Source organism: Vollenhovia emeryi, unplaced genomic scaffold (assembly GCF_000949405.1).
Source record: "Vollenhovia emeryi isolate VEMERY1.0 unplaced genomic scaffold, V.emery_V1.0 DF939146.1, whole genome shotgun sequence".
Taxonomy (NCBI): Eukaryota; Metazoa; Arthropoda; class Insecta; order Hymenoptera; family Formicidae; genus Vollenhovia; species Vollenhovia emeryi.
In genome coordinates this window covers 245406-260389 of record NW_011967220.1, presented here as the reverse complement: position 1 = coordinate 260389, position 14984 = coordinate 245406, and the positions used below count along the sequence as shown (strand labels likewise).

Here is a 14984-nt window from a genome sequence, read left to right as displayed (position 1 = left end):
AAGTAGGAAATATAGAGGAAATATATTATAAAAACTTACATGCAACGGAGACAAGGTCCAGACGCCGATTTAATAACTTCTCCCACTCGATAGGCCTGGCCACGGACCTGGCAGCCACTTCGTCTCGCGGCTCCCTTGTAAGCGTGCGCGTGGAAGTGCGGTGGTAACGTGGTTGTAGTCGTCGTGGTGGTAGTGGTCAAGTTAAGAGCCGTGGCCATCGAGACAGGACACTCGTATCTAGGACAGCAAAAACCGCTGATCGGTTCCTCGTGGCAGCCTGGAATAGGTGGTGGACAGCTCTGCTGAAGACAGATAATGTCGCTCCTGAAGCAGAAGCAGAAGTCGCACGGATCGTCCCTAGGTATCTGTTGAGCCGAGACATAGACCTTGCCACCGTATCGGCAGGTGCCTGGTCCACCATAATCTTCCTCGCCATAATCATCGTCGGGATTTGGATAGCCACCGGGGAAATGAGTGTCCTCGCCCGATATTCCGGATTGGTCAGGATAATCCGGAATATGAGGAGCCAAGGTGGTCGCCGGTCGTTGATCGTGGAAGTTATAATCGATCTCAGGCTTCAGAGTGGCCTCCGGGAAATGATCAATGTGCTGACCCTCGCCTTCTTGCGGATGAATGGATTCCTCTTCGGGAATCTCTTCTGTAATTTCTCCGGTTGGTAATTCCGTCGGCAACGTCGGCTGCGTCTTTATGACAGGTTCCTCGATTGGCGTTTCCGGTTGCGGAATACTTTCTTCGGGCTTTATCGGGATCTGGAATTGAGGTTCCTCTGATGTGATAGTAGCCGTCTCAGGCAATTCAGTTGGTTTTACATCTCCGGAAACCTTAATTGGACCTTCAACAGTCGTGACAGCTTCTGAAGAAGTTCCTGGTTGTTCTTCTGTTTTTATCGTAATAGGTTCTTCGGGCGGATGTTCCGTAATAATCTGAGGTTCTTCGAGCGCATGTTCCGTAGTAATCTGAGGTTCTTCGGGTACATGTTCCGTAGTAATCTGAGGTTCTTCGGGCGCATGTTCTGTAGTAATCTGAGGTTTTTCGGGCGCATGTTCCGTAGTAATCTGAGGTTCTTCGGGCACATGTTCCGTAGTAATCTGAGGTTCTTCAGGCACATGTTCCGTAATAATCTGAGGTTCTTCGGTTATACTCGGATGACTCTCTTCGGGTACAGTTGGATGAGCCTCTCCGCCTTCCTCAGGTTGGCCAGGCTGAATTTCTCCCGCAGGAGTTTCTCCCTCAGAAGGAAGAGGACTTTCAGTAGGCTGTAATTTGGTTGTCGACGGTTGTTCTTCCTCGTGAACGGAAGTCGTTTCAACTAAATAAGTAGGTTCGGTTGAATGTGCTCCTTCCTTTTCTTCTGTTGTAGAAATTTCAGTTGGCTTCTCTTCTGGAGTCACTTCAACTGGAACCACTTCTTCTGGTAATGTTTCTTTGGTTACTGCACTTTCAATTATTTTCGTAGTAGTTTCACCTTTCTCGAGCGATTCTGTTTCCTGTTCTGGTTTAGCTGGCTCTTCCGTTTCAGATGAAGTTTCCTCGGGCTTTTCGGTTGAACTTACTTCGAGCTTCGTAACAGGTTCCTCCGATTTTTCCGCACTTTCAGTTGTAATGGTTTCTTCTTCGGGTGGAAGTTTCTCCACTTCGATTGCCTCGGTCGCTGGTTTCGATACTTCTTCTTCTGCAGTAGATAACGTGGTCTGATATTCAGGTTCATGAGTGCTTAGTTTTTCTTCCGTTTCTACCGGTACAATTGGATGTTCTTCGGGTACCAAACTTGCGATTGTTGTGGCTTCTTCACTCACTGGATGTTCCGGTAAACTGACCTCGGTAACTTGATCGTCCTTCTCCGGTTTCTGTTCTATGGAAACTGTCGTTGTTTCCATTGGTTCATGAATTTTCACTGGCTCAATTTCTTCTTGCTTGTACTCTGTACTACTAGTAGCAGGCGTTACCGTTTCTTTCTTGACTTCTTCTGTTTGTTCGGAAATTGTAGTCGGTTCTTCTTTACCAGGTTTTTCCGTTTCAGGTTTCTGCTCTTCCCCTTCCTGGGGAATTTTGGGAATAACTGTATGTTCCTCCGTTACATTAGGTAATTGCGTTTCTGGTTTGACATGTTCTATGGCCTTTTCAGTTGTCTGTTCCTCTGGACTCGTTACCGGCACTTCTGTCGAAACACCACTTTCTGTTGTCTTTTCTTCACTGGAACTAGGAGAAGTAACAGTCTGTTCCTCGATAGGAGATACCTCGGATTTCGGAGTTTGCTCTTCGACCGGAGCGGTAACATGTTCTTCTTCTACAACTGGTGTTTCAGATTCTGGAATAACGGGCTGTTTAGTTCCCACTTCGCTTAGACTTGGCTCAGTTTCTTTTACGATCGATGTAGTAGCTTGCTCGCCGACTTCTTCAGATGCGGACGGTGTTGAAATTTCCCCGGCTACTGTGTATTCTTCGGTAGGTTCAGGCGTATGAGATTCAATTTCAGGTGGAGCTTCTGAGTGCTTTTCAATCGAGACTTGCGTACTTTCCGGTTCGTGAGTAACGCTGGTCTCAGTGGGCTCATGTTCTGCTTCTGCTTCAGTAGTTTTATCAACTTCAATAGTTTTCGCTGGTTCCTCTGTGCTGACGGGAGATTCAGTTTCAGATGGTTTTTCTTCGGAAGATTTCGTGGTTGATGGTTCTTCTCCGTGTTCTGTAACTGATGGCTCTGTATGCTTCTCAACATGTTCAGTAGTTTCCTTTTCTATTGCGCTTTCCGTGGTTCCTGGCAATACTTCTTCATGGGGAACTTCGGGAGTTGTTTCTTCGACTAGTGTAGTGGTTTCCTCGCTAGGCAATTCTACTTCAACAGGCAAGACAGGAATTATAGCCTGCTCTCCTTCAATTGCAGGAGCTTGAGTTGAAATTTCTGGCTCCGTTTTCGTGACTTCTTCCGTGGAAACTTCCATAGATTTTATAGTTGTATGTTCCTCCATCGGCGCCTCCTCACTTACCGTATGTTCGTGTATCAGTGTTGTCGATTCAACAGCAGGTATAATTGGCTTCTGTGTTTCTACTTCGCTTGGAGCGGTACCAGACAATTTTGTTATGCTTTCTGGTTCCTCAGTTGGAGCAATTTCAGTTATTGTGACTGTCTCTGGTTCTTTTTCTTCTTTGTGTCCAGTTTCACTCTCGGGTTTAATCGTCGATTGAATTTCAGGAACGGTAGTAATCTCATACTCGGTTGGTTTAACAGTTTTTTGTTCCTCTGGAATTTCTGGTTTCTCCGTCGCGATTTCTTCCGGTTTTGTGGATGTTTCGGGTTCCTCAGCAGGTTCCTCGGAAGTTGGCTTTATTGGAACTTTTTCTTCTTCTGGTTGTTCCTTTTCAAGTCCTTCCTCAGTTGGTTTAATCGTCGACTGTTCTTCGATACCTTTTTCCTCAGTGGGTTTCTCCTCTTCTTTAGTTGGCGTAATGGTTTCTTCTTCAACAGCTGTTACCGTCGTAACTTTTTCTATTTCGACAGGAACAGAAGTTTCTTTCTCTATTGTAGGAACTGTAACTTCAGTGCCGTGAGGTTCCTCAGGTACATGTGTGGAAGTAATTACTTCACCACTAACAGTAACCTGCTTCTCCCCAATTTCTTCCTGCGGTTGCTCAGTCGAAGCTGTTGATTCTGTTATACCTTCTTCTTTAACTTTGTCTTCTATAGTTTCCCCTGGCACAGTATGTATTTCGGGTATTTGACTGGCGGATTCTTGAGATGTCTCAGACACCGGACTAATGGTATGTTCCTCAGGATATTGCTCGATAGGTTGCCCAACTGTAGTTGGTTGTTCATAAGTTGGTTTAAGAGTAGTCTGTTGTCTCTCAATTGCTATCTCTTCTTCAGATGGAGTAACAGTAATCTCTACAGGTCGTGATTCCGGCGTACTAATCTCACCAACTAATGTACTCGATTCTGTCGCAGCTTCTGTTGGTATCGTAGGCGGAACAGTCTTCTGGCTTTCTTCTTCGGCTCCGGATATATGAGGTTCGATCACATGACTATCAGATTCTAATTCAGCAGTCGGAGTAGAGTCACAAGCGTACATCGGACAGCAAGATTCTCCATTCGTGTGAACTGGCATGCAATTCGATAAGTGCACTGGCGGGGCAGGACATTGTACAAGTTCGCATTGTACAATACTGCTGATACAACGACAACTGGTTTGACACGCGTTTGCCGGTGGAACCGCCGAATTGTTGCTATAAGACTGTCCTTCCACGAGACAGTTACCTTCTCCTGGAATACCTGATGGACGAGGTACAGTCTCCGATGTACTCTCTCCTTCTACAGAAGTCTCTTCAGGAATGTTCGTTGTATATTGAGGCACTTCCGGTAATTTAGTCATCTCAGGTGTTTCTTTTGGAATAACTGTTGAATGTTCTTCTTTTTCTTCATGTTCCGGTATCTCTGGGATGCCAGTTTTTTTTATAATTTCTTCTTCGGGCTTCAGTGTTTGTTCCTTAGTAATCGGTACTTCTGATGTTTCAGGAGTTATACTTTCTTCAGTAGATATTTCAGCTGAGCCTTTCATTTCATTTTCTTCTTTGCTCGGTATTTCTTCTGGTATCGACGGTTGCGTGGCTTGCTCTTGTATTCCCGGTTGCTCTTTTTCCGAAGATACGGTTTCAGTCGTAGGTGTAATTCCTTCCTCGATGAGAACTTCGTGCTTCGTAGATTCTTCTAATCCAGGCAGCTCAGTTGATGCTTCAGGAATTAATATTGGTATCGTCGTACTTTCGCTTTCTATAGTTTCGGTCGTCTTACTGACATCTGCGCTTTCTTCACCTTCAACTGGACTTTCAGGAATTCTAGGAGATATAGTAGACTCCTCATGAGTTGCAGGACTGGACGTTTCAGTTTCCTTCCTTTCATGTATCTCCGGCTGCCCTTCAGTGATTGGTTTCTGAGTTTGTTCCTCCTGTTCGGATGGTTTAGTTGTGACTTTTTCTGGTTGCTCGCTCGATATTTCAGGCTGTTCCGGTATAACGGCTTCACCACCCTCAGCAGATTCCGTTGTACTACCCTCAGCCGGTTTTTCTTCTGGTAGAATAGATTCAGTAACAGTAGAAGATGGAATATGAGATGTTTCTTCTTCAGAAGGAACTGTTGGTTGCTGTGGTTCTTCAGTTATTTCCTTTGCTGGTTTCTGCGTTATTTGCTCTTTATTTAGGTCTGGCTCAATAGGTCCCTGATCTTCCTTGCGATCTGAAGGAATCGAAGGCTGGCTCGGTACATGTTCTTCACTGACGGAAGGTTCAGTTTGCATCTTTTCTGTTTCCACAGTCGTTGTCTCGGTGGCTTCAGTTTCAATTACAGGAATTTCTGTTTGCACTTCCTCCGTGGATATAGCCACAGAAATCTTTTCTTCATCTCCTTTTTCAATTTCACCTGCCTCGGTGGGATGTTCAACGGGCGATTCTGTGTGTTCAACACCAGTAACTTCCGTTGGTTTCAATTCTACAGTTTCTTCAGACGGTTCCTTTTCTGTTATTTCCTCCGGACCATGTCTTTCTGTAACAGCAGCGCCCTCCAAAGCTTTCTCTGTAGAATATTGCTCCGGTTGTTCGGTTATTCCTTCTTCGACAGCGGGTATTCGCGTTGTAAGTTTTTCTTCAGCTTCTATCGTCTTTATCGCTTCCGTGGTTTGCCCCTCTTCCAAAACAGGTTCTTCGGTTTGTTCTTTTTCCTTTTCGCTAGGTATGCCTGGTGTTGCAATGGGATGTTCTGTAACACGTTCCTCGACTGGTTTTTCAGTAACTGGTTCTTCTTTTTCAACGGGAACAATTTCAGTTTCTTTCTCTTCGATTTGTGTTGGCGCGTGCGTTGATTGCTCAGAAGGAATTACAGTAGTAACATGTTCACCTTCCGTTGCATGTTCTGTTCCAAGCTCCGAAGGCATCGTCGAATGCTCCGCTGGGATAGATGTAGGTGTTTCGGGAGCTGGTTCCGTTGCGATTGGAGATTGTGTTTCTGCTTTCTCTTCCTTCTTTGGTTGCACTTCTTTTTCACCTTTTTCGCCACTGATTTTCTCAGTAGAACTTTCACTAGATTCTTCGACGGAAAGTCCTTCCGTAGACATTTCCTCGCCACTGGGGGTCTTCTCTGTTAACGGAATTTCCGTTTGTGGTATTTTAGTTTCTGTCTCTTCTGGCACACTAGATTTCTTAGGTACTTCTTCTTCTGATATTTCCTGAGCGATAGTAGTTGCGGAAAATTCCGTGCTGGTCTGAACTTCGGTGACAGCAGGTGTGCTTTCCGTTTTCGTTTCTTCAGAGACTATGATTTCAGGTTTTTGAGTTGGTAAGTTTATTTCCGTAGCTTGTTCTAGCGTCGGCTTCGTGGTTCCTTCCACTTCAGTACTCTCCGTCGTAATTGGTTTTGCAGTTTCTTCCGGTGGGGCCAGCGTAGTCTCTTGTTCCTGCGGGAAATGTGTTGTAGGTGTTTTCTGTGGAGACTCAGTTATGAGATTATCAGGACCAATTTCTGGGTGTGTAACACCGTGATAGTCTTCCGTCACATGATACACACTATCGTCCTCTGCCTTCTGTTCTGGGCTTCGAGCGGGAATCGGTATGCCAGTTGGGCCTTGAACTGGAAGTTTCGAAGTTGATTCTTCTTCCTCATGTGACTCCTCCGTAGATGCCTCACCCATCACTGGACTCTCAGTCAAGCCGGCATCTTCTTTTTTAGCGCCGACAGTGGCTTGCTCTTCAATTGCATGCTCAGATGTCGTCTCTTCTGGCTGTTGTTCCTTTTCGCCTTCGCTTGGCACCGGTTTCTGTTCTTCGGTAGGTTGTTCTTTAGAAGGACCCCTTACTTCAGTCGTCGGAATCATTTCCGTAACAGCGGTTTCCGTTGGAGACGATACTTCTTCTTTCTCAGTGATGAGTTGTTCAGTACTGGATATCTCATGCGCGACAGTCGTTGTTTCTTCTTCTTTCGGTGATTCCGTTTGCGTTGCCAAGAATTCACCCGGTGTAGTTTCTGGTTTACCTTCCTTCGGCTGCTCGCTAATAGATTCAGAAACAGTGCTGATCGGTTCTTCAGTTGACGATGTTATCTTCTCAATTATTTCAGTGGAAGTCTCTGGTCTTTCCGGCATTTTCGTCACGCTAATTTGTTCTTCTGTTGACTTTTCTACTTCGGTCGTTTCTTCTTGTGTCTGCGTTGACAATTCGTGCGGGCTAGTAGTCTCCTCTTCTGTTACTGGGCCTTCAGTCTGCGTTGCTTCGCTAATGGAAGGTTCAATCGTTTGTCCCTTTTCAGTAGGAGCAATAGTACCATGGTCCTTTTCTATTATATTCTCTTCTGTACCTATGTGTACTTCAGGTACATGTTCTATCGTTAATACCTCCTTTTCTGGTTGTAAACCTTCTGCAATAGACGAAGCTTCCGGTAATTCAGTGACAGGTGCTTTAGTAACTGGACTTTCTTCGGCTCCTACTGTCGTAGGCGCTTCCGACTCTGCTTCTACTTCAGAAGGCACTTCCGCTGCGTCTGCCTCTTTCGATGTTGTCTCAACAGGAGACGTTTCGGTAACATGTTCGTGAGAAGGAGTGGATTCTTTTTCAACAATAGTAGTTTCTGTCTCTTCTGCTGGTAATGTTGCGGGCTGTTCTTCAGGTTTTTCGGTAGACGGAATGTGTCCCTGAGTAATGTGTTCGATAGTTCCTTCTTCTGGTACTTGTTCCGGAATTTGTTCCGGTACTTGTTCTGGTATTTGTTCCGGTTCTTGTTCTGGTACTTGCCCCGGTTCTTGTTCTGGTACTTGTTCTGGTTCTTGTTCCGGTACTTGTTCTGGTTCTTGTTCTGGTACTTGTTCCGGAAGCTGTTCACCTTCATCTTGTGGAAGTTGAGGAATCACCGTGGTCATTCCTTCTTCTGTAATAAGCATACACGAGCATATCCTTTAATGCGTAATATTCATTGACTAATGATGTCTATTAGATCGTCGAGTTACATAATACATCGCAACTATCAGTTATTACGTGAAATTACTTACCACACTGGTATGTAGTCGGGCAACATTCTCCTTCCGGTGGCGGTAAGGCCGTACAATTCTTTCCATGCTCTTGCATCGGCGTTCCGCAATTTTGCACCGCGCAAGCGATTTCGCCTCGGAAGCAATAGCAATGCTGGCAGGGCTGAGTGGAATAAATCAGATCGCCATCTTCATAGACTTTACCCTCGTAATAACATTGAGGTAACACGCCAGGAGGTAGCGTTGTGGTCATGATGAGACCGGGAGTTGGACCAACCGTGGTGCTAAGTTCCTCATCGTATTCTGCGCAAAGAATCGATGATTATGAGCATTTCCCAGCACAAAATAGCACCGAGATATCACGGGACAACGTAACTACTTACCGCAATTGTACTTGATCGGACAACATACACCCGGCTGATAGACCGGTTTACATCCAGCCACTCGTAAAGTACACTCTTGCATGACGCAAGTGGTTCTATTTCTGATGCAGTAGCAAAGCTCGCAAGGATTGTGATGATCCAACGGCAGCATAGCGCCGTCTGCGTAAAACCTCTCGTCGACATGACAGCCATAATTGTCGTGGAAACCGACTTCCGTGGAGTCTAAGGTCGCCGGTGCGCTTGTCGTCGACGTCAACAGCTGAACCGGTACTTCCGGACAGGTGATCACGGGGCAACATTGATCCGGACGTTTCTCCACCGTGCAATCCTGGCCGATCGCTTTCGTGAAGGGGCAGACCTTCAAGTAGCACATCAGCATTCGATTGTGGCATGTACAGTTCAGACATGGTTCACTCGTCATGATCCTGTCGCCTTCTTGATACCGTTGATAGTTGAAGTAACATCCAACGGTGACTAGAGAGAGAGAGAGAGAGAGAGAAATAATTTAACACTAATAAATTCGCCGTATTTCTGTAAAATATAATTATAATTTTCGCTACATTATTATATTGGTCACGAAATGCAATTGAATGAATTCAATTCAGACTAATTCAGAAGAATTTGGTAATTCATAATATATTGCATAAAAAACGTGTGTAACAATTTTTCTTCTGATTTATTGAATTAAAGTACGACGCGTGCGGCTTCTCGAATCACAATCGGATTATCCTTAGTTTCCATACACGTGTTACCACGCGCTTTATCGCGTCGCATTCTGTTAAACTCGGTTAATTTTAGTTTATTCCAACACATAACTGGTGGAAAATCGACTGAAATTATCTGATGTCACATGGTTACCATATATGACTGATTGGATGCAACAAAAATAAGTATAATACACGTACCTCCATCGTACTCTGCAATCTGTGTGGTATCTTGGTCATATACCGGCGCTGCAATCAAAGAAAGACGACTGTTAGTGCTACGCGATCGTGCGCGCCGCGACAGGTAGTATGTGGGCGTGTAGGTGAGGTTGAAGTTAATGAAAAGCATAAAACGGGATTGCCGAATAAGCTCGGCGAAATTTGCAGGGGTGGACGTCAATGTGTCTCCCGCGTGCAGTTTATCATAGTAATTACTGGCGGGACGCATTCGTCGTCTCTCGAGGGTGCACCGGGGCTTAACAACGGAACGAGTGGCAGCGTCATATGGCGCAAACACACGTGGGCGAATTCTCGTTAACACCCTCGCCCCAGTCATACGAGCTGCATGGTGAGTGCGCACCGGCATAGCGAATTCCATTCCGACTCTTCCTCTCGCGCGCCATCCGCGCGGACATTGGCGCACAACAATCACGACACCTCCCTCTGCGAGCTCATTCTTTTCTTACGCGACCACGTGCTTTTGCAATCTCTCTTTTTGAAATTGGAGTGTCGCGCCCAGGACTCGAGTTCGATTGTTCCCGAAACGTGACAGGATACTCTCCTGCAAGTACAATCACCGAGATGTTTTCATCGAGAAATCGCACAATGAGCCTTCTCTATATCGCCGGTCCGACCCGCCCTCGTTCTTGCTTTCTCATCTTCGAAGTCGCGTTTAGCTTCAAATTACTCGAAAAATCCCAAACAACATCCGTGCAATATTATATAAAGTACGGATGAGGAAGTGTAGTTTAAATATTCGTAAAAGAGGAAGAGCCGGATCTAGCTGTGACTTGTCAAACGTACGAAAAGATTATATCATTTTATTGAAATTAATGCATTTCCAAGATTGGGAATCGACGTGAACTCTATGCAGTATTTTCGATACGCACGTTTTTTCCAAGAACTGGCCATCCATCGATATACCTTTACATCACACGTGGAAGCGAGTTTCGCGATGTTCAAGAATTAGCATTCCGCGACGCAGGTGATTTCCAGTGAACCGAACTGTACTGGGAAGTACGACGACGGCTGAATGGAGACTCGGTTGTGTCTCGTCAGTCCCACGAGCGAGCCGGAGCCCGAGCCGCGTGCCTCCACGTTATGCGAACCCATCACGTACGCGTGGCCTACCGAGACGATTCTTGTCTCGCACAATGGTCAGACTAAATTATTACGTCGCACCTCCCTTCACGGAGACCACGGTCAAGGTGTCGAGGCTTCGTGTACACGATTGTAATCTCCGTACGTGATCTTCATTATAGCGTTTAACTACAACGACACAATATGATCATTCAATGTACGAACAACGGTGTGCGCTCGCGGTAATCAAACGCATAATGAGACAATTGGACTGTTACTGAATAAAAGAAGCTTGTCAGACAGCGAGGAGTACCGTGACGGAAAATTGGGAAGGAGGAGTAAGATGGTCGCCGCAATCACCGCCGATTTGGCTCTTTCCCGGAACCAGTGGGGAATCATCGCATCCTTTAAACGGTCCATCGAGTCTTGCGACGATACGCACCGAAAACCGAAAGACAACTTTTTGCCACGCGAGCAAGCATTTTCCTCGCTTCTTCACCGGTAACGATAAATTACCGTCAACGTACTAACGGGATCTCGAGCACAACTAGGAGATGCTGGGAGATGCTGACAAAAAATCGTGACGCGTTTCAACGCAACGAAAAATTGCGAAACGCGTCACTGCGCAACACGGCGATTTCGAATATTTCGATCGTCGATTCGCACAGGTTTCGACATTTATTTCTTATCCTTTCGAAATTGAAAGGCGCGGATCGCGAATTACCTCTCGGAAGAGGCGCAGTGAGAGTCGTCCAATAAATCTCACGCGGCGAGATAATGTTCCGTTCTCCGGATGCAAAAATGCGGCTCCGAATAAAACGGATTGCACAAAGGCGCGCGGAAGTGCAATCGGCCGAGGTGCGCTCCGAGATCTCTTGGCGCGAGCCCCTCTCGAGGTGCACGCGGAACGTACAACTCTAAATCAATCTTGGTCGCATAGAAAAAGGACAATGTGGGAGTTTATCGGTATCAACAATAAACGTATCTTCCCTCGAATATAATTTCCGCGCGCGAGATTTATTGCGCTCTTCGGCCGCCTCGCTCGTAATCAAGGACAGAGGATCGCGCTTATACTTACGCGCGCGCACATGCACACGTATACACGTATACGTCGAGGAGTCGCGGGGAGTCATTATGTAAGTCAACGTACGACGCCGAGTCCTCCCGTTTCCTCTCCGCGTGTCGTTTCCCCTCCCGCGATTGTCTCGCTCCCGCTTCGCGGGCGACCCTCTCGATTCCTCCCGCAACGCGCCGCGCGACCGGCGCGACCCGACGCGTCCCTCTCGCCGCGTCTGAGCGCGTACGCGCGCGCCAACGATGCTGTTACACACTGCAGAGAACTGGAGAACGCCGGGGCTGTTGCGCTCGCGTTATGAAATCATTCCCGGCGGCCTTGCCTCGCGAAAGTTCATTACCATCAACCGCACACGCTCCGATGAACACCTGGCACCGCAGCCAGGCCCCCGGCGTATTGCGTGCACGAAATTCTGCATTACGCATTCTCCAAGGTCGCGGTTTCCTCGCTCACCCAGCCAGCCTCTTCGCACACTGATGAAAAAGATGATGGAATAATTTCCCTTTGTGCGTACGCGTACACGAGAGAGAAAGAGAGAGACCGAGAGACTAGTCACGACGCAACTTTTCTCGACCAAGTCTATCCCGCGCGAAAGACCGACGGCTACTCGGAAATTACTCAGCCCACTCGCCGCATAACTTTAGCGAGATAAATTCAAAACAGCGGGGGGAGGAGCAGAAAAATAATGCCATTTGTTTGTATATCGACGCGAATGTTAATGTCAATGTCACGGGTATCGGGAAGGTAGGCACCGTGGAAACCTGGCCGACCGGTTCTGTCGTAATACGCGGCGCACTCCGTTTCTAGCGCGGTGCCCCTTTCGAGGACAATCATAAATTATATCCTCCCAATCACACGGGATCGAGTTCATTGCCACTTCCTACATTATGATGCGAGTCCGCGCACCGTTAGGTCCGGTAATGAGAATAATTCCCGACTCGGGGAAAGAAACGCTCATTTCCGATAAGGGGCCCGGGATCTTTGAACCGCGATTCACTTCGTTGCGCGAGAATGTTTCGTATGTGCGATTGGATCTCCGGCCTACCGTCGTTGAATGCGATCCGCCGCGGACGCCGGAGGATCGTCCTCAAATTAGACGCCTCGCGGAAAGCGGAACGCCTATTTTCCAAATCGAACTAACGCGACCGATTTAATCCGTGTCACGCTGACGTTGCACCCACGCGTTCCGTTATACCCTTCGTCGGATGACCGCTGCTGACCTCGCCATCTCGGTAAGTAGTCAAGAAGAAGATACACAAACGAGAGGGAGAGAGAAAGAGAGGAGAGCTCTGAAGAGTACGCGCGCGAGGACGAGGGAGTGGAGTCCTCTTATGACGTACCGGTTACAACGGGTCCTTTCTGTACCCTCTTACCGCGCGAGAGCTCTTTCTCGTCTGAATTGACGGCGCGAAATTTATTCGCGTTCGCTATTAAAAACGTATTAGACCACCTCAAAACCCTCACTGCTCCCAAATGCGAAGTCTCACGATAGATTCACGCACTTGGAACGATTTGTCTTGACTTCGTGATTCGTAATTCGGAGGGTCCAGAGTTTCAGACCGAGTGTGAAAAGCCTTTCGCAGATTTATGGATTGATTCGTACAGTTACGTCTCGCGCAAGAGTACTCGAGGAGATTTAATATGTGCACAACTGCACGCGGCCCGCGTTACATATGCCTGAACTTTTATGCACCGCGAGTCGCGTGGAATATCATATGGATATCTTCTCCGCGCCGTTGCGACGCGACCAGCGCGCCACGAGAGAGTCTGATGATACTCGACGATAACGACACTTTGCCGAGCATTAGGCATAAATATGGAACGCCTTAGGGGTCAGATGTGACTCCGGTGAACAACGTACGTGGATCGTAAGTGGCGAACGGTGAGGCACGCGGTCAGTGACATCCCGATGTGGGCATGTCGACTGATTACTCCTCAGGGGCTTACAGGTTTGACCAGAATTCACACAGCATCACATGGATGCAACCGTGGAGAAACCGCTACGCAGAGGACCGTGCTCCGTGTTTTCTTTTCCCCGATTGACTTCAGACTTAGATCACTTCCGGGTGGAACTCCAAAACTGATTTCTCCGCTTACCGAAGAAATACATTTTATCGTATTTCTTTTACTCTTCTTCCTTCTCTACTTTTTTTCGATGCTGATGTAAGAAACGATTTGTATAAAGTTTACACGAAAAGGAAGAAAGGCGCAGACGGAATTAACGAAACTCACGAGTCGTACCCTATTTATTATATATATATATATAGCCAAAAAACTGATCCGTACGAATGCTATACAGATCATTTTACTGGCTAAGAAGTAATTTAAAAAGTATTTAAGACGATCCTTAAATATAAAAATTGACTGTAAACGAGCCTTTAGTAACTGGCCATATTTTCGATCGCATAAACGTGTAACAATTCAACACGATCGTAAGAAATCGCAAGGGACGCGAACGTCACTCGTAGCTTTTCGCCGTAGTTTTTCAAATGCAATTTGATACGTCCAGTAATTCCGATAATCTCGGAACAGCGCGCCTGAGAAGAAAATTATTGCTGCGCGCGTGATAATGCAATACGATAGGTAAACGCTTTTTTTTACAATGAAAACCTGTTGCATCTCGAAGTCGGCGATATCCCTTGCTGATTTCCCTTGAATGCAGGCATCTCGCGAGTGCGTCCCAGGGAAGATACATAATCCAGTAAAACTTGTCCGCCGCCTGATGGATCGCCAGTGATTGAACGCGTTGATCTCGATCTTGCTGCCCGGTCGAGAAAAGCTCGAGGAGCAAAAAGGATACGAGCGTGGATGCGATAGAGAGTCACAGAATCGCCTAGCGATTCCCACGAGAGAAAGAGAGAAGGGAAGGAAGAGAAGAACGAGAGAAGACCCGGGTGAGTCGTAAAATTCAATCGATTCCGTCGGTTTAACCACACCTGCTCCTCACTGAGACACCGACGGCCGATTGATGAAGGGGAGAGGCAAAACTGACGCATCTTCAATAAACCTTCATTGACGATGCAATGTTTTTACACGTCGTCGTGTTTATAGTATCATGCTTTTCCGAGAATTCTCCTCTATCGGTCGATTGATCAATCGATCGATTGTCGTGAGCGCCTGTGCGAAATAGGTTCGTCTTCTTTGTAACCGCTTGACCACAAGACGTGAAATTACTTTCTCGATCAACGAATTATGAGAATGACTAATCCTCCTTTTTTTCAACATTTTTTTCAAGTTTTCAATGCCATCGTGTTCGACGGAATTGGAATGATTTAAATGTCGAAAAGACATGTTTTTAAAAACTTGTCCCAATGTATGTCTGTATGTAATGTTTTTTAAATCAGGAAAACGCGGAAAGCCGCATTGTTCTTCTGTTGATCAGACATTGACTATAAATATGTGTAGTCATTCAGCAAAGCCGTTTTCGAGAAAAATTAGAAGTGACTTTCTTCACCGACGGAAACGTGTGACACATCGTTTTAATATGCAAATATATATTGAG

The 14984-nt window shown here is 46.5% G+C and overlaps 1 protein-coding gene across 3 annotated transcripts in view; it reads right to left on the bottom strand.

Moving 5' to 3' along the window:
* LOC105566149 (titin) overlaps positions 1-14984 on the bottom strand; it is a 44042-nt gene that overhangs the window by 2505 nt on the left and 26553 nt on the right. For all 3 annotated transcript variants that reach the window (XM_012019922.1, XM_012019924.1, XM_012019923.1), the window contains exons 3-6: positions 9310-9357; positions 8405-8878; positions 8043-8324; positions 40-7921 (exon numbers count right to left, since the gene is read on the bottom strand). In XM_012019922.1, coding sequence (XP_011875312.1) covers positions 40-7921; positions 8043-8324; positions 8405-8878; positions 9310-9357 — 8686 coding nt within the window. The remainder of the gene's footprint in view (positions 1-39; positions 7922-8042; positions 8325-8404; positions 8879-9309; positions 9358-14984) is intronic.